The sequence below is a fragment of the Apteryx rowi genome, unplaced genomic scaffold (assembly GCF_003343035.1).
Source record: "Apteryx rowi isolate R43461 unplaced genomic scaffold, aptRow1 scaffold_275, whole genome shotgun sequence".
NCBI lineage: Eukaryota > Metazoa > Chordata > Aves > Apterygiformes > Apterygidae > Apteryx > Apteryx rowi.
In genome coordinates, this window is record NW_020449141.1 from 943,280 (window position 1) to 963,714 (window position 20,435).

General features: G+C 39.4%; 1 protein-coding gene across 1 annotated transcript; it reads right to left on the reverse strand.

The window, feature by feature from the left end:
• Positions 1–1,494: 1,494 nt before the first annotated feature.
• GSG1L2 (GSG1 like 2) lies at positions 1,495–16,497 on the reverse strand. The gene is made up of 5 exons (XM_026068540.1): positions 16,188–16,497; positions 13,624–13,671; positions 11,128–11,280; positions 6,028–6,139; positions 1,495–1,750 (listed from the first exon to the last, which is right to left on the reverse strand). The coding sequence occupies exons 1-5, from the start codon at positions 16,495–16,497 to the stop codon at positions 1,495–1,497; spliced, it is 879 nt and encodes a 292-aa protein (XP_025924325.1).
• Between the last annotated feature and the right edge of the window lie 3,938 nt (positions 16,498–20,435).

Sequence of the window (20,435 nt, forward strand, 5' to 3'; positions counted from 1 at the left end):
GGAGTCAGCCTTTCACAGCAACAGCCTGCGACCAAGGAGCCCTGAATTTGCTCGCAAAACTAGAAGAACCCAGAACTGCTGCAAAAAGTGCAAGAACCAGGAGTGAGGAGCAGCCCAAGCAGTGTCTGGGGCCCCTGCTCACACCCTCTCTGCAAACTGCCAGGCCCAGGGTCACCATACTCCCAAGGGCCAGTTACGTGGCAGGTGGAGGCAAGCACAGGTGCCTACCATCCCTTGGTAGGCTTCCTCCTACCACCAGCTCATTTCTCAGGAGATTAGCTTATGCATTGTAGATTCGTTGACTCAACTTATTGTCTCATAATTTTCACCTCTTGCCAGTAACGGCCCGAGGTTTCCTTCTGAGCTAATTGTGTGTGACTGTGCTACTCTATTATTTCCCCAATCTTATCTCTGGCCATAAACTGACTGGATATGGATCCTGCTGACATCAAGTTCATACTATCTTTATGTTATGATTGTTTTGGCTGAAAGAAAAATCTAGTGATTTTTTTCCTAAGGCCTAGAGCTTGTGGGTATACTGTGTCAGGCCTCGGAAACGGAATCATGACAGCCCGCTCTGTGACTCAGTGTTCACAAGAGAATTTCCGAGGGGGAACTCGTTAGGAGCAGAAGTTATACAACAAAAAATCGGGTATCCAACAGGGCAGGTGCATATGGCTCAGTTCCATGGGGAAAGCTCTAGCTTGATCCCAGGAGTTAAGCAGCTTGGCATTCCTGATTCATCAGGATCGTAATCATTTCCGCTTTTCCATCTTTAATGTGATTTTAAATTATTCTTTATCTATAATAATTGCAAATAAAATTTTGGCTCTTTCTGGTACTATTGTCATGATGATACCTAGAGAGTTTCATAGCTGAGTTGTGTGCTACCTAAAACCACATATCTTCCCGTTTTCTTTTTGTCTTTCTAGCCGTTGTAAAGCCTGGCTTTATATGCAATTTTTATATTAAAAAACTCTCCTCCCATTTACCTTTCTGTCACAGCAAATCCTATCACTATACTTATGGTTAAACTCATCAATCTACCATGTAATATACTGATTTTCCTGGAGAGGTTTTATTTTTAATAACAAGCAATTTATTCAAGCCACACACCACCTGTGGGAGACTTTCTTTGCTGCCTTGTTATTTATGTTTTTGTGCTTGGGTTTTTTTGGAAGTCTTTTAAATAGGGAATTAGGGGTGAAAATCCATAATGCTCTGAAATCCTAACAAACTCACATTGTCTATATTAACATTAGAGAATACTTAAAAATCAGGGCAGTGCAGAATCTGTGTCCTTGTCTTTTGCTGAACTGAGGTACCTGTATCAGCCTTTTCAATACTAAGACTTCCCTGAAACATCCATGAAAATATCATTTCTTTATTAAGAAAAATGACTAATGCTACACAAAGATACATTTTTATTAATTAATACTATTTCATTGTGATATACCTTATGATTCACAGGATGCCTTGAGATGTGGTTCAAATTTACAGAATTGATATATTGGCCAGGTGATGCAAGCCTTTTATTGGGTGTGCAGGGTCCTCTGTAGTTTTGTGAAAAGAGTTCACATACACATTGCAAGCTTTCTCTGGAGCTGCAGGATCAGGAAACTTGTATTTAATCTTTAAACTCCTTTCCAGCTTTTTTCTTTTGTGCTTGAATTCCAAAGTAGTTTTTGTATATTTGTTAATAGTCGTGACAGCTGCAGCCATACAGCAAGCGAAGGAACCCCATGCGAGGCTATAAACAAAAAAGTTTATCAGAAATTAGCAAAATAGATTCATATCCAAATACTTCAATTTTATTTTTGAAAATATTACACACTAGTGCTTATATTAGTGTATATTATGGAAAGGGCAACATGGTGGGAGAAGGAGAAATACTCTTGGTTAATGATCATCCAAGTACCTGATTTATGTAGTTGACATCTACATATTGATTGTTATATTCACATTTAACATCTTTGTTTGAGTGAAACCCTATCCCCACCACCAGTTCCTCTACTTACTCTACTTAAAGATTAATTTCAGAATAAGGAACTATATAAAAATGGGGATGCCTGAAAAATTAAAAGATGCTGTTAAAGAGATTTAAAAACTTAAAGTGCCATTGAGAAAAATTTGTACCACTTATTCAAAAGGATTAAAAAGAAAAGAGAAGGCATGATTAAATAGCTGACTGTAACAGGCTCAGAGCACTGAAATGCATTCCTGAGAAAATACAGGTCATGACCAAACTGAAGAAAGGATATAAACTCTGAAATGTTAATATAAAACCATAACAAGACAGAAATAAAAAATGATGTTGAGAGACAATTTGCTAAAGGTGCAGGACATTTCTAGACTACTGACTGGCCAATGCATGATGGAAGTATAAAATTAGTATGTAAAAATAAGGTCACAGTGATATGAATTAGAGTTCACAGTGAAGGAAGTTACTCGTCAGAGCCTTTCTTAACATGTCAAGGTCAGGATAATCTAATGAAACATGCTTTTGTTGGAGAAACCAGTTTAAGAAACTTCTGTTTAACTCTCCTCTCACTCAGAGCTGTTCATTCCCACATCCTCCTTGCAGTTCAATGAACTGATTTAGGTTTAAAATAGCACTTTCTTTTTTTKGGGGGGGGGCGGGGTAAGGGGGGATGCTTTTAGTCAGGACTGGTTTTCAGGATAATCATACAACCGGACGTGTTGCCAGAATTTGGGGCAGTCAAGTATGGCACGTAAATACACATGGGCTGCTAGGAGCAAGAACAAGAGAGAGTATCTTAAGCTCTCTTTGTTACATTAGTCAGTCAGACTACACCCTAACTGTCCCACATGTGGGGATCAGCAGAAGAGCTCTTACAACAAAGAGATAACATGAATAAGGGCAAATCACTAGAAGCAGGTGGATTTACCTTGCCATGCCAAAGAAACTTAGGGATGGAGCAACAGACCTACTAATGGCGGTACGTAACCTATGGTTTAGGTCAAACATGGTAGAGAAGAATTGAAGGTGGCAGCCGTGACTGCAGGTTTTAGCCTCTGCGATCAGATAAAGGAAGCCTGCAATAGTCCTGACTAATGTAGCAGGCGTATTGGCTGAATAACTGAAGTATAGTAGCATTAATAGACGAATCGATAAAAATGATATTATGGATCACAGTTTTTGCTGAAGGATGTTATTCCTGATCTGTTAATACCTTTTGAAGGGTTCAGTGAGATAAGGACAACAAACTGATTTCAAACAAGCTTTTAAGAAGTCCTCTTACCAAAGACAGAAAAAAAATTAAGTTCCTATTAGAAGATGCTCTTGTAGATCAATTCTGTATTAAAAGAAACAAAACAAACAACAGAAATAAATGATTTCTTTTGACAATACAAAGAGGATATCAGTGGAATAAATCTTCTGCCTTTCCACAAGCGATTTGGAAATGATGTCTGACTCATGAGAACCAAAGAAAGAAGTAAGCAAAGTCTTGTCACTGAGAGAGCCAGAGGGTAAAGGGGAGTTTGATTATAGTGGAAATTCAGCCTCAAGAAGGATTAAGGTCAGTGGGAACTGTACACAGAGGCAAAGTCCTGAAGGGGAAATCAAACAGGTCAACTGGACAAGGAAGCAAACAAAAGTAACAAGTCATTCCTCTGGATAAGAGAAATGCAGATGGAAGCTCAGCTGGATTGTGGRTTTTCCTTTTACTACACTAAGTATTGGATAGAAAATGTGTTATGAGAATTCAGTACAGGGAAAAAGGAAATTATGAACTTTAGAGACAAAATGCTGCCTCTTGATGTAAGGATACCTCAATCTGAGAAAGGCAAGGAGAGTGCGAGATTAACCAATAATGGAAACATATTGCCAGCTTCCTGGCAAGCTGCTGAAGAAGAGAAAAAAGAAATATGGAGAGACTTATTGAGAAGACATTCAGGGATGCCACAGAGTAAGCCTACTCATTACTAGGAATCCCAGCTCTATAGAGGAAGAGGAAAGATTATCTTGCCCCCTAGTCAAGGCGGAAAAAAAGCTCTAGCTACAGCAGCTGGATGTGATGAGATGGGTGGAACTGTGACACATGGAAGAACCATGGCAAAGGCTCAGCAGTTCTTGCAGGCACGGCTGCTCCCATGGAGCTGATGGTTGAGATGAAAAAACTGCTGCCATGGGTCCAATCCTTTGTTTTTCTTTGCTAGGGAGGTGGTGACAAGTCCCAATGACAAAGTAGGACAGTCTTTCCTGTGCTGCTGTCTGCCCATGTTCTGTCATCAGCTTGCTGACATTGTTGGCCAAAGTGGCTGCTGCAGTAATTAGAAAGGGAGCGTCAGTTATAATCATGAATCCCCCTCTTCTAGCATCTGTCCTCTGTCCTCTTATAAGGCAGCAGTAGTGTCAGCATCCTTCACCTTGTCTGGTTCTCCCATACAGTCAATGGAAGAACAGCTGTGGGAGGCTGGAAATGAGGGTTCATGCAACAGGAGGGGGGTGAGGGGTGCAAATGCAGGTTATCAGAAAAGAGACAATGATACAGACAGAGGGAGATAAGAGGAAAGAAACTAAGGCCCTTCAAACAGCCCCTCCTACACGTAAGTCTTTCTGTATGCAGGTATTCGGTGATGACAGGAACATTTCTTTGAGGCATTCAGTGGCCCAGGCTTCACAGAGTTAGAAGGCAGCCATGAAGTCTTCTGCCCCTGAATGTGTGGCACATGGCAAAAGTCATTAGTCCAGATGCCCATGAAGAGAAGGCTGGCTGTAGTTGCAACAGTGATGGCATCAGTGGTGTGCACGATGATGATGGTAACAGCGGCAGCAACGAAGCTGTGTTGGTAGCAGTAATTAATAGTGGCAGTGATGCTGATAATTTTCTTCACTTCCCAGTGGGATGGAAAAGGGAGAACAGGCTTGTCTGTACCAGTCTGCAGTTTTCTGTTCCCACTCACACAGGAAGGTGGAAGGAACATTTTCCCTTTTCCTAGTGGCCATTCTTATTAGTTAGGTTATAGTGAAAACAGGCCTAAGTCAATTCATCAAAGGAATGGAGAGCCCTCCCAGAAAAGGGATCAGGGCCCAAAACTAGGGAAACCAAATGATTATTGAGAGAACAAAAATGTGAAAGAAGGGAAGCATCAGGAATCAAAGAAGCAAAAAGTATCAAAGTCTGAAAGGAGAGAAGAAGACACTATTGGAGAATTCTGCACAGTGCCCATGATGCCTGTTGAGGGTGTCCAAGTAGCCACCAGACATTGTCCAAGATACAGTTTGGATATTTAATATTAGGCTTCTTCTCAGAGCCATTCTTCCAGACAGGAGAGAATGCAAGGTCACCCTTTCCTCCTTGAATAAGTGGGGGACATAGGGCAGCTAAGCCACCTCATGTTGTGGACAAACAGGATAGGCTCAATCGGTTGTCATGATCTAGGTGGTCTGCAACCAAGCAGTACTGGCCAGGCCTCCATTTATACATATGTAACAATAGCTTCTAAATGAACTGTTACTATTCAGGAAGCTTAGATTCAYGGAAAGAGACCTAAAAATGTGAACCATTTTGTCTGAAATTTCCCMAAAATAGCAACCTGAAGCATATATCTGGTAAGGAAACGTTCAGCCTAYATGGYTGAATCTGGAAGAGTTATAAGCAATTTATGCTAGGCAGCATTCCTTGGAGACAAAGCTACCAACACTGGGTCTAATAAACCTGGTAGTCTGATGTGTGGGGAAAAGAACCTCTGCCTCATGCAGAGCAGTGGGAGGTCTCTGCACTGTTCAGTGAATGGTAAACAGAAAACTCACAAGCTTAGAGGATCAGAACTGTGCTCATAGTTGCTCTAAACTCCAGCTGTTACAATCCATACAGTAATCTAAGACTAGTGAATTTGGTTTAAAAAAAAAAACAAAAAAACCCCAGATGGAATACTGAATTGCATCCCCAGGAGTGAAACAAGATAGACCCATTCCTTATCAATTAAGCATACATTCCTTGACTACAGGATGAAGTGACTGAAATGTAATGGAAGAACCAAATATAAATCAATAGGTACCAATAGGACCAGCCATAATCCCATGTGTGAGGTCTCCAGTCTTCAGGACCAAGGTTGACAGTCATTTGAAATACAGTGGTGTACATCATGTGAGCAACCATGCCCAGAAGACCTAAAAAGTATAATTTAATAAGAATATTAGAAAATATAAATTGAGGACACTTCTCTTTGTCAACTTATTGCAATTCTCCCTGGAGCTCCTGGAGAATATTTTATGAAGAATCTAAATTCTATATATCACTGAAAAATACTGGATATTATAATTTAAGTGTATTTGTATGTCATGGATTTTGCCAATACAGTCACCACTACAGCTCCTTGACACTTACTATAAATGGGACCTACTAGAGGAACCTAATGGAACAATGGGACATTCAGTCCATAGATCTTGAAAGGCAACTGGCTAGTTGGCTCCATCCCTCTGAAAACCTACTCCTTGGTAATTCGTCTCTGAGCAGGGATCAAAAAACCCAAGGTCTCACTTAAATTCATTGCACAGGACACAGTGTCCCCTAATGAGCCATCAGAAGCTTGAAATATAAAAGAATGGGAAGATTTTTCAAAGGCACAAATATTAGTTATATGTCCTTTCCCAATGCCTTAAATGAGGCCAGATTTATCAGTGTTATTTTAGATAAATAAAAAAGTGAATAAGCACCTAAACGCTGTTAAAAGGCACTGAAAGACTAGATTTTGGAAGTGGCTTATTTATTTAAACATTTGCTTAGCCATTTATTTAACCAGTGCCTTTATTTAACAATATAATCCTCCAAATTCCTATTTAGCTGTTGCCTAATGGTAAAGTTATCTATTTTCTCTTAACATTTTATTTTCCAGCAGTGACTGTCCCGGTGAACATTTACTTTTGTTTCCATTTGCATGTACAAATCCATAAAAATCCTGGCAACATAAGTATCTCAATGTCTAAAACACATTCACTTCTCAGAGTAGTGGTCCATCCACAAACCCACTTACAAGACCCAATTCACTGAGTGTTCCCAAAGCAGGCCTGCTTCATAAATTTTCACAAAACAAAAGCAATTGCTAGCACACAGTAGATTTCAGTCTGGGACAGTTCTGCACAAATAAGGGCTGTTTGGTGTTTTTCCATTGTTACCTACACAATAATTTGGCTCCAGTAGACACTGGGAAATTGTCTTCCCTGAAATACTGGTGTTCCCTGAAACACCATCAACTGGTAATTAGAACATTCCTTTTAGGCAGCATAGAGACAAGCAGCTTCATGCTGTGAAAGACATTACTTAGTTGTTAGCTGGCGCTTTGATAGCACATTCCTTAAACTCTATGGAGGGAGCTGTTCTGAGCATGTTTTTCTGCCTGTGTGTAAGGATTAAGACAGACAACAAATGTTTCTGCCAAAAAATAAATAGAAGTGGAGAAGGAAAGAAGGAAAGAGGGAAGGAAGGAAAGGAAGGAAAGGAAGGAAGGAAAGAAGGAAGGAAGGAAGGAAGGAAGGAAGGAAGGAAGGAAATTGTACTACGCATGAGTGCTACCTGGAAGCACATGGGGATCTTTGAGCCCAGGCATGGGGTCTGCAGTGATCCTAGAAAAATCATTAGGAGGAAATAGAAGGTTGTTGCTGTGGGGTTTGGAGGACTGAGGCCAGCTGTCCATCTCTCCCCAGAGAGGTGATATGTCATAGTCATTTTTGAGTTACACAAATGCCAGTCCTGATTCCTCCACCCTGGATGCCCTTGCCTGTACCCTGATGGGTAAAATTGGGGTGTGTACATGAACTCCTGTGGTGGGCCTGGAGGTCTCTCCATTTAGCTCTTGTGCAAAGATAAAATTCCAAGTCAGGCTGACTCAACACTTCAGCAGTGGCATCAGGGCAGTTTGGGGCCGGGAAAATGGTAAAAATTTAACTGAAATGTTGATGCAAGTAGCAAGAATAGTCAAATATGGGTGTCTGTCAATGTTCATTTTCATGAAAAGTCACTAGTGTATGTGGGTTACAGGACAGTGGTACCGATAAAGAATATTCATAGCAATAGAATTAATGAGCAGAATACATGCTTGGTATTTAAGAGAACACATTCACAAAAACAGAATAATATTTTTTGTAGCATTTAAACCCGCATGAGGGCCATCATAACCATGTTCTATATAAACTTGCCCAGAAAAATTGACATTGTGATTCTTATGGCAAGTCAATATGGTCTGCATAAGTTAGAGCACATATTTGGGGATTTCATTCAGTCTGAGCAAAAGATGCAGGGTACTGAGAAATCAAACATTAGCTTTAATGTGTTTTTTTCAATCATTAATTACTATAACAGTTTTTTTAAAAAAGTATGTTTTCAATATAGCTAGAATTATGCAGCTACACTTTCCAGAAGTGGAATTTTGATTTGCATTTGCCTTCTAGAATCAAGAGCTTGTTGGTATAAGAAATTGTATCATCATTACAGATTAAGGTGAAGGAAACTTTAAAGCTTTTCTTTGATAAGGCAACTAGATTTGGTTTACATCTAAAACAGATTTATATGTAAGTTTTATATCTAAGACAGATATTCTTCAATTTTTTACTATTTCAATAAATGCTTAAAACCAGGGACTAACAACCAAAATGTCCAGTAAAAGCTTTCARTGTGAGCCTCCTTAATACTGTACATGCCAAAACCAAAAGGAATATTAATAATGGTGAATATTTACTATTATTTGGAGAGGAAAAAGTTGCTAATAATGGGCAAGACTGGCTAAAGATTTGAAGAAAGCTCATGATTCTTTCTCTGGAAATAGACACAATGGTGGAACAAAAGGGTTGTTAAGATACAGGTAGAAATGTTTCACTGGAAAGGTAGGCTCATTTAGCCATGTTAACAAAGGAGACTGCTTGGGTGAGTCTATAGCTGAGGTCCAGCATACAGAAGGGCATAGACATGTTGAAAATCTTTGAGCAATAGTAAGAGGAAAATTTTAAAAAACTTACCCATAGAATTTACTGATAAACCACTAATCAAGAAAGGTAAGGGGCACAGGGCTTTTTGTGAACAATAAGTAGAACTGGTGATGATAAAGATTTTTAACCAGCTGGATAGCTTTCTGGAAGGTCTTTCAACAGAAAGGAGATAGTCCAAGTTCTCAGAATACATCAGCAGCAAAGTTTGGAGACAATTCTCTAGACTATAGGGAACTGAGATAGCAAACTTCAAATGTGAAAAAGGTAACTGCAAAGAGAAAGGGATCATATGGTCTCTATTTCAGATGGGAATCCTAAAAAAAGGTGGATAAAATTACAGTAGCAGAGGTTTAGATTAAATTCGATTAAATTTAGATTGAATGAAACCTTTTGAATAGTAAGAATTAGCTTACATTTCCTAGAAAGGTCACAGAATCTTTAGTACCAAGGCAGGAGTGTTGTTTTGTTTTGTTTTGGGTTTTTGAGGGTTGGAGATTTTTTTAAGATGAGGTTAGACAGACATCTGTCAGGAAAGGTTTAGGTAGAGCTGAGCCTAACTTAGGGCAGAGATTTGAGAATTCCATAAAATTGAGTAAAACTAAAGCATCTCAGGAATGACCATCTGGAATGTAAACTGTGGTTCTTGGAGACTCAGCACTGGCCAGGATTCACCTGCGGACCAGTGTCTACATTTAGTACTGCCCTCTAGGAAAACTGCATAAAAACTGGGCTAGACAAAGACAAAAGTAACAAGAATGATCAGAGGTTTGGCAAGTATATGAGAAGTCATATGAAATGTTTCTCAATCATTTCTTTCAGGGAAGAGAAGGTAAAGGAAAGACATGACAGGTGCCTTCAACTGCGCAAAGGCTTCTGCAGAAAGGAATAAAATGATCTCTTCCGCATGATCACAGTGGGACTATTAAGAAACTTGATTTATTTAGCCAACAGTAATGCAAATGGTAGATAAGATAAATATGTGATTATGTTTAAGAGGAAACGGTGTACTAAAAAATCTTTAATTTGCAGAGGAAGGCACAACAATCACAAATGCATGAGCACTAAATCTATAAACATTAAAATTAGAATCAAAGCCCACAATTTTGGCAGAGAAAGGGAACATTGAGATTATTTCACCAAAAGAGATATTAGCTTTGCCATCTGCCAGTGTGTTTGACTCACAATTAGATGCCTTTCTAAAACATTTACTTTCACCAAATATAAATTACTTCGGATACCATACAGGAGTGACAGCATGACAGCTAGTGGCGTGTGTTACACAGGAAGTCATACTACATACTCAGTATGATTGCTTCTTAATTTAAAATTAATACCTCTATGAAACACTGTTAATGTTACCAGCAATTATTGTTTTTACTGCAGCTTTCCTCCGTACCAATTGTATAATATATATAGAATCATAGAATACTTCAGACTGGGAAGTACCTCAGGAGGTCTCTAGTCCAACTTCCAGCTCAGAGCAGGGTTAGCACTGAATTCAGACCAGATTGCTCACCATGAGGACAGACAGCCTGTAGAACAGGTTGCCCAGAGAGGTGGTTTTGGTTCCATTCTTGCAGCTTTTCAAGACCCAATTGGGTAAAGCCTTGAGCAATCTGGTCTGATTTCACAGCTGACTGTTTTGAGCAGGAGGTTGGACTAGAGATCTCCTGAAGTCCCTTCCAAACTGACTTTTCCCAGGCTCCTATGTTGTATAGCACTGGATTAAGAATAAATATTCAGAAAATGAAACACATTGTTTAGGATGATCCTCCACTAACAATTATTTAATCAGATTTTATTCCACTTTATAAATACCATTTTATTTCTACCTACTGCTAATTTTATACTCAGCATGTTGAAAATTAAAAAAAATCAAGCTATAGGAAGAATATATCACTTTATCTTTGACAGCCAGTCTGACAATCAAATTAAAAATAATAAAATTAGAATAGTAAAATAAAATTAATAAAAACTATAAATGTAAAATATAAAAATAATATTAAGAAATAATTAGATGACTCAAATATATTCCATAAAATTTTGCTGCATCCTGTTCTGTTGCCTGTGTCTCAGTAGGCATAGTAATAGTTCTTAATCTTGTTATTAATCTTCAGTTGAGAGTCTATCAATGTAGCATTTTCTGGAGGTATATCAATTGCAATCTTAAACGATACCTGCTAGTACGGTGACCACTGCAGAAAAGGCGTTGATCTTTAGGCCATCAATGGCAGCAGTGTAGTAGCACACTTCTATTGACATAAGAATGGCTCCAGCCAGAAGCAAAATGATGTACAGTAGCTCTGCTATGATAGACAGCCATAAAACCCCTGGAAAACCAAATTAACAGCACTGATATTGTAAGTTGTCATTTAGTATTTTCACCATTTCTTCATTCTTCATTTTTATTGTTTACATCTTTGAACAAAAGTTCAAAGACTGTGGGGACACTATTATAACTTTTTTAGAAGATCTCAGGGTTCATGGAAACCCTAAATTTTCACTCCTCTACTGATGTGGACAGTTAGTGGAAAAGCATGTGCACCTTCCTTCCATACCTTTGAGGAGCATACAGTGCGAGATAGGGCAGTACCTTTGTTATACTCAGTAGTTACGCTAACATTACTTTAAAAAAAGAATTAACATCCATTTATCCATTTTTTGACGTCACAGTTGTTGGGCTCATAGAGAAGTGTACCAAAAGAAGACTGTGTTAGCTGACAAACTGTAAGGCCACGCACACAGTCACATGGCTGAGGGCCCAGCTGTTAAGTAAAATCCTCCCTTTGGGCTTAGTGTTCTACCAGTCTCTTGGGTTTTGGACATCTAAACCATCATGTGCCACAACATTCTTCGGGTTTCACTGGGATTCATCTCTTTCCTGCTCTCCCTGGATATCTCTTAATTTTATCTTACTCAAGGTGCTAATTTTTCTCTAAAAGATTATCACCCCTCTGTATTACTATTAGCATGTTAATGTCCCACAGGCAGGAGTCTTCTCTCCAGATGCTAACTAGGACCTGCCAACAACCCTCCCAAATCTTTTTTAAAAACAAATTAATGTATCCTGACAGAAACACTTCTTTGTAGATTCAAATATTGATTTCATATGAATGTATATACTAACAATCATAACTTAAATATAGCAACAATAATAAGGCATGTGGTTGATTGCTAAACACTACACATGGGAGTAAACAAAATGTTTTGGAGGTTAAATAACCCCTACTGCAGGCAGGTGTCTGTTTGACAACTCTGATTCCAAAGGCATTTAGACATTAAAGTCTTGGGTTAGGCTATGCCTGGACCCAGGCAAGGTCTATTTCTTTGGCAAATCTTTGCCTCAGTAAAAAATTCTGATTTTGTCCAGGATCTCCAGGTAGCACATAGCCCAGCCACAACAGTATCAGCTGCCCTGACCAAGACAGCTTGCATCTCATTATTTTTGATAAATGATCCATCACTGCATATGCACTGATCAACTGTGAATGATCCCTGACTAAGTAATCAGGGTTGATATATTTATGAGCAGTGAGCCTGATGCACCCAGATTTTTGTCTACACCCTGACAGAACACAAACCCTCTCATTTGCTGTGCAGGGCAGGAGCCTGTATTTCCATGCAGGATTTCACTAGCCAGGGGTAGCTTCACAGTGCTGTCGTAAGGTACATAGGTGCTGTCTTAGGTGACTGGATCTGACCCGCAGTCACCTCTGGCATTTGCTGACCTCCTGTTCACAGCGATTATTTCAGCATTACGGCCAACAGAAGTTTCATCTCTGGGGAGTTCTCAGGGCAGGGCCCAGAATTCACTCCTCCTTTCTGAGGGCTGTGTCTGCGTAATTAAGAACTACACTTCACTTACTTACATTTTTTTTCTCACACTATAAAAAGCTTGAGTTATTTGTGCACAGTGATATGGCTGCAATAGAAGGAGAGAGGACTAGCCTTCAGATACTCAGTGACTGGGTAACTAAAGCACTTTCCTGGATACGCAAGGCAAACTCCCTGGGGAAGAAGGCAGAATTGTTTCTGGATTAGCCAATTCCAAAGTATTGATCCAACCATATAAGTGATAGGCTTGATATTGAAGGGTCTTTAACAGCATCTGTGGGCATGTTTTACAGGAACGTGAACTGTTCTTTGAACACAGGTGGCAACGCCATACTTTCAGGAGAGATCTTTGTGCTGCAAATCCTTGATGAATGGAGATGCCTCCGTACGGCTCTGAGGAAAGTACTGGGGGAGTGGATTGACACTGTCATTCAGACTGGTTTGGTCCAGGACATGTTTCCCCCAGGCCCCCTGAGCATACTAKCTGCCCTTGGTTACATGGTGCCTGTCCCTCTGCCCTCTCCAGGGAACATGGCACCAGCCACAAAATTCCTCATTATGTGAATTCAGAAGTATACGAAAAGAGGGACAAAAACTAACAAATCTTGCTTTTCAGTACTCATATTCGCAACATAAAAAAAATGTTTCTTTTCAAATGGGGATTGCAGTGTTTTTGAAAGTCATTTTTTAACTGATGTGGACTTTGCTTTGAATTTTAAAACCTGAAATAAAGGATAAAAGCCTTTATGGGATTAAAGCAAGTGTTCAAATCATAACATTTATATTGATAAATTCAATCTGGAAAGTTTTGTTTGTATAAAAAAAATATGAATATTTACCTCGATCAGCAGGTGGAGTCAGACTGATGAAACTTCTACATTTCTCACCTAAGAAAGACATATAATTAATTTAAAAATAAAATTCTGGATTATTTTGTATTGTATAACATAGTATTCTGCATTACCTACAGGAATAGATTATTAGAATGAAAAAATGCAAAATATAGCATGGAGCACACACTTGATTTTATAGCAGCAGAACAGATACAAAGATTTTACTTAGAGTCAGCCGTGCATATCTTAATGGTCAAACCAAATAAGTCAACTTAAAATTTAAGGTAGGAAATGCATAAAGGTCATGACTTTTAGGATGCTAGTCTCAGTGACAGTCTAAGTGTTTGGCTGCAACATCACTGAATGCATACAGATCCCTCTGGCCCCCTGGACATTCAGGTTCAATTATTGTGCAACAGTGTTGAGTCCAGAGATTACACGAGGAAACAGTGACACACTGAAAGGAGCAGATTTAAGTAGTTATACTGTTTAGTTGCTAGCAGTGACAGAAGAACAGTGGACAGGATGGGGTCAGATAAGGTCATTAAAGAATGAAAGAACAGAAGCACAAAGACTGTGTTTTCGAAGGCTTGACCATTTTTTCTAAATGTATCAACTGGTCTGATTTTCAGAAAATACCTCTCACAAGTCATATCTTCCTTGCATCCTTAGGTCATCAGCAGTAACAAGTCTGAAATCAACATGGTGTTATGGATCATAAGTTTTGCTAAATAATCTTGACATTGCTTTTGGATGAGATAACAAGCTTGGTTTATACAGCTAATTGTTGGTATAATAAAGCCTTCTGTAAGACATCTGAGAATGTGACATGATGTGTTTAAAAAAAAAAAAAAACACTTTAAATCTGCAAATGTATCACTTCCATCTACTAATCCAACAAATCATTCACCAGCAGGATACCTTGAAGCAATGCATTTCATCCTCAGTACACTGGAATCTGAAGGAGGATCCCTCTAAAACATTTGATCTCAGATCATTGTAAATTGTGTCTGTCAGGGAAAGGGACCAATGAGGAGACCAAGAGAAACCACTTCTGATGTATGTATGTACATACAGAGTCCCGGGGACCTGGACCTACTCCTGGAGCTCAGTTAGAGAATTCATTCTGAATTTGTCAAGACACAGCCAGAGTCAAACATTTGTGGGAGACCTAGGGAAAGGCTATGAATTGTTTTCCAAAAAGTTGTGACTGTGAAAGCCAGAATGGGGAAAAGAGCAATTCCTTTGAAAGACTGGTAGCTTGTCCACCATCCTGCTTATAAAGGAAGACCTGTTCTCTCTACAGCAACAAGGGTGCTGCTCACACAGATTTCTTCTAAGCTTGATTCTGTTTTTTTTGCTGTAAGCTCTGATTTTCAAGCCCATTTAGCCTGCTGACCCCCACGCAAATTCTCTGATCAAAGCTCTTGGAATTAATTCTGCTCTACTTTGGAAATGCTGGACTTTTTTTTTTTTTTCCAGCTACTAACTAAACCAAGTAAGAAAATAAGAACTGGCATAGGAGATGCACAGATTTCCTGGCCTGTGGTATCTACAGCAGTCATCACCTGAAAGATGTCTTATTTTTTGTTTTCTCTTGAGCAGGAGATGTATTTTCCTCTGATCTTTGACGTTTACTCCCTTAAATGTCTTACTTAATGTAGAAGACTTTTTGGTAGAACCGGATTTTCAGAACAGGTGACTGCTAAAATATTTGCATTTGAAAGGACAGATGATAGTTTATTTGATCTCTGATGTTTTGTTCTGATTCTTGTGATCTTGTGACTGATGAGAACAGTAATTGGAAAAAAACCTGGAAACCTGGATTTACAACATATACCCTATTTGTTGGACTAGCTAAGCAACTTCATTGTACAAAAATTTAAAATTACCCAGAAACTTTCTTTAATGGTAAGTTAATTTCATTCTATCAATATTTACATATTAGAGTGCAACTCAGTTAAATGCCACAACTCATGATTAGTAAGGGTCCTAGTTACATTTTGTGAAACATGTGAAAGGGTGAAAATAATCTTCTGCTATTGTTTATGAAAGGCAAGGTCACTGTAAGAAAGTAAAAATATCTATTCTTAATAGGAAATCCGTGAAACAACTTAACTCTCACATATTTAATTGCTGGAAAAAAATCCCAAAGATTTTTTAAATAAGATATCACACTGTGCTTTCTATGTTGCCTAGGTCATCATAAGCAGTGATTCAAAACAAATGTGCTCGTTTTTGGCTCAGGCACTAACAACATCAGAAAAATAAAACACTTTCCTGTTAAACTCATTTAACTTGCTGCTATAGCTAGAAGAATTTTTAAAAAAATCTTTATCTGTACTCCAATATGTCAGTCTAAAAACTCCAATATGTCAGTCTAAAATTCTTAACAGAATTTATTAGGAATTTTTTAAGAATTAATTAGAAAATACAGAAAAGGAAATTCTTGAAAAATACTTTTCCCTTTAAAATGCATACACAGCATTGCAACAAACAAGGAAATGACACTAAATAGACAAGGAAAAAAATGAATGCATTCTAAAATAAATTTATGTGCTTTCACTCACCTTCCCCACTTACAATTTCCTCGCAGGAATACCAGATCCCAGCATGAAACTTTCGGTCAATGAACTTGTCATCTCCTGTCTCCCAGATATATTGCACAGTATTGCTGTTGTTGACATCACGGTTATTAAAGCCGATGCAGTGTTCCCCTTTGCTTTGTCCTGCACAGAAAGGTTTGGCAACTTTTCTCATCCCTTCGCACCAGTAGCTGCTACTGAATGCTGTAATAGAGAAGACTAAAGAGAGAAAACTGAGAGAAAATGCTGCTGAGGCTCTCTGCCGTCTGCCCCTAACTGGAACTGGAACGGGCATCCTCCAGGACTGCAGTGTCAAATATGCTAGAAACAACACTTTACAAAGCTGTGTTTATATCTGCCTGGTGAAGCACCTGCTTATATTTACCATCCCGTTCTGCATTCCTCTCAACAAATTGTGCCAGCTCTGTAATTAAAACAGACAGCAGAGATATGGGCATGAGCAGAAATGATGTAGCAGGAGAGATTAAGGCTGTAAGACAGTGGTTGGCAGTAAATCTTGTGAAAGAAATACAAGGAGGAGGGACAATAAATTATACTTTTGCCACTGAATCACAGGAGTAAATGTATGTAACACAGAAAGTACTGCAATATGACTGCGTCTTGCAGTTCCAAATGCTCCTGTTACATTGAACACTAATTAAATTGAATACAGCGGTGAATCTTACTTTAAAGAAATACTTAAGAAGATGAGACCAGTTCCTAAATTAGAGCATTTCACAGTGTTAGAGCATTTCCCAAGAGCACTGGGAAGCTGCCTGTACTAGCTCCAAGTTCCAGCAGTTACAAATGAAAGTCGTATGTTTCATGTCTTTCCTATTTATGGGACTCTTGGCACTCTCCAGTCTGCCTCCATGAATGTGTAATAGAATTTAAACTCAGGTTAGATGAAAGAATAGAGAAAAGGCTGAATTGTCCTCATTCTGTCTGCTCTTCTGTTCCTTCTGTGAAACAGTAATTTTTTTTGCTCATCTAAAAAACATTTTCCACCTTGACATGTTAAAGATGTTGCTTTTTCTGTCTGCCTGATAAGGCATAGGATTCTGATTTGTTTCCTAGGAAATGAGTGATAAATTTTGCAAAAGCTTGTGTGGAACAGTTGTTGCTCCATGCAATAATAAAGAATCCATTGCGCTAAAAGTAAGGTGGGACCAGTCCCTGCAAGAACAGTCCATGAGCTACACGTACAGTAACAAGTCAGGTCTATTTGCCCCAGCTGTGTCAGTGTTTGAATCTTTCAATAAAAATAAGTGAGGAAAACAACTGGAAGGAGCAGGAGTTTTAGTAAATGGCCATCTCATTTTACAAGTCTGAGGTCAAAACATTTACCCTGAGGGAGACTGATACCGCAAGACTGATGCTGAAGTCACATGTGTATCCTTTAATGAATCTCATTCTGCTTTTTAAAGTAAAAGACTGTCAAGGAAAGAACAAGTTCATAAAACATCAGCGCTTAGTTCTGCTTAATTTTGCAGGCAGAGCTGAAAGAGCGGCCTCTCATTACACTTGCTTAATCCTCCTATCATAGGAATTCCACTTTATTGACGATTATGGGATTGTTGCATGCTCAGAAGAGCACCTTGAGGATCTCCTTGGCTGCTCTGCAGCACCATCTAAGGCCTAAAGAAAATGGAGGGCATGTTTCCACTCCCTAGCCTTACAGAATTCCTATTGTCACTAATGAAAAACTAAGTCTGAGGTTGTGGACAAGATCACTAGCCAGATAGCATCCTCTCCCAAACAGTAGCAGTTTATGATTCAGTATTTAGCTACATTTCCAGATAAAGCTTTCCTTTAGGTCAATTGCAAAAGTAGATCTGGAGTGAATGCAGGAGCTGGTGTTCTAACATTGTTGTTCCATACAAAGCTGTTATCATTTCCATTCTCTTCCGTGAGACTAGTTTACAGCGCTATATCTGAAAGCTTAAGCAATTCATCAGTGTTGCTTTCTGGATACCCACTGATATAATTATGGAACAAATATCGAGGTTTTATCTTTGTAGCACTACTCCCTGTCCTAAAACGCCATTATCTGTTATGGAAGAGGGAAAGGGGTATTAAAGACGGAAGATGCTAAGAGGAAGAGGAAAGGCATGGACAAAGTGGAGTGAGTTCAGCAGAGGGCCATCAAGATGGTCAGGGAGTTGAAGCACGTATGATGTGAAGAGAGGCTGAAGTAAAGGGCTTGTTGCGCCTGCAGAAGAGAAGGCTTCAGGGGGACCTAATAGCAGGCTTCCAATACCAGGCTCTTCACCCYGGTTTGTGGTGGGAGGATGAGAGACAGAGGTTGAAACATGACATAGGTTGAAACACGACATAGGTTGAAACAAGAGAGGATATAAAACTGAATATAAAGAGAAACTTTTTCACCATGAGGATAGCCAAATAGTAGAACGGGTTGCCCAGAGAGGTTGTGCGGTCTGCCTCCTTGGAGGTTTTCAATACCTGACGGGATAAACCCTGAGCAACCTGTTCTGACCTCAGACCTGACCCTGCTTTGAGCAGGAGGTTGGACTAGAGACTTCTTAATGTCCCTTCCCACCTGAACTATCCTGTGATCCTATGATACTATGACCTATGACCCAATGAAACAAAGACTACAGAGACTCCTGGGTTGATGGAGAGCTGTGGCCAGTCTGGTTTGGGTCATGAATGCTACAAAGTGGATGGTGCAATACGCTACAGACAATCAGCACAGTGAGGAACATGAATGTCAGCATGGACCGAACTGCATTAGGCACAAAAGGTGAGTTAGTTACACATCGCAGAATACATTATACCCCTGAGGGGCGCTTTTTAAGAGACAGAGTTCCTCTAATGGATGCAAGAATGGACAGCATTAAAAATGCTCTTTAGTCTGTTTAGTCAGACAGAGCACTCATCAAGGTCCACTGCCTTTTACCAGAGAGTTGACATTGTGCTCTGGTAAAAGGTAGTGGACCTTGGTGAGTTACCAACAGCCAGCTCACAACAGGTATATCTTATACCTCTGCAGAGAACACAGCTTATGCCTGGTTATATATTTCATAGGTGTGTGTCTCCTATGTATGTCCACATCCTTCTCAACAAACAGTATCCAAGCAAAGAGTAGACAGGCTGCATCTGGGAAACCTGTGGCAGGCATTTGAAAAATATGTGTCAAACACTTTCCTCCTGCCAGAGGAAGGTTATTTTCTACAGCTGTTCAAAGGCCTACAGCTTTGAACTACTTTCCACCCAGAAGCTGTCAGGATAGGAGAAGCATGAGATTAGGCAAGTCCCAGCTTGAAACTCCTAAAGAAACGGGGGATAAATGTGTATTTTAAACTGTTATGAAGATCTCAGCTTGAAGAACTGGCCAGCAACAGAATGACAGACCAAGCAGGTATCTGGACTAAAAAAAAAAAAAAAAAGTGCAACCCTAAAGAGCTGCAGAAGAATCTTGCAAAGCTCGAGTGACCAGATGATAAAATGTAAATGAAATTCAGCAGTCATGAATACAAAATGCTGCACACAGAGAACAGCAGTCCCAGCTGTCTATGCACAGTGAAGTATTTTAAGGTGAATACTGCCATTCAGAAACAAGATCTTTGAGTATAAGTGATGGTTCCTATGAAAATGTCACCTCATTGCTCAGAAGGGGTCAAAGCAGTAAGTGAAGTGTTGCCCATTACTGTAGAAGAATGAAGAAGAAAATGCCATGATGCCACTTCAAAAATCCATGACGTACTGACTTCTTGAATAAAGGGTGATTTGATCCTGTCTTCTTCATGAGACTTATTATTGTAGAACATGAAAAGGCAGAGAGAAGAGCGGCAATGGCTGCATGCTGTCATATCTACTTTCCTGGAGATGTGGAACAGTGAGGAATAAATGAATCCCAAACAGGCCAAGTATTATCACAACCTTTGGTGAAAACAGAGCCTCGGCTGTTGGGCTCCAGCTCTCAGTGGAGCAGATGAGAAGACTTGCATGCTCCTGGGAGATGAAGCAAGGATGTATCAAAAGAAATCCTGAGGATTTGCTCACCTAGGGCCTGGCCTGAATTCAGGGTTTCCTGAGCATTGGAACATTTCTCATGGTGGCCTCAAAACAGCTTCAGTGTCAGAACACTATTCAGGTCTGCTTTTTGTAACCTGCTACAGTGCTGATCTTTCAGTGTTGATCTAACATGACCGTTAGAAAATGTTTATCTATTCTTGGAGCAATACACAGCTGAGCAGTTGCCAAAGGGGT

What these genes read in the sequence shown, in the direction of transcription:
- GSG1L2 (XM_026068540.1), bottom strand. Translation starts at nt 16,497, where the DNA reads ATGCCCGTTCCAGTTCCAGTTAGGGGCAGACGGCAGAGAGCCTCAGCA. An exon ending in GACTCCACCTGCTGATCGAG is followed by an intron (nt 11,281 to 13,623) that starts GTAAATATTCAT and finishes TTGGTTTTCCAG; the next exon opens with GGGTTTTATGGCTGTCTATC. An exon ending in AGTGGTCACCGTACTAGCAG is followed by an intron (nt 6,140 to 11,127) that starts GTATCGTTTAAG and finishes TATACTTTTTAG; the next exon opens with GTCTTCTGGGCATGGTTGCT.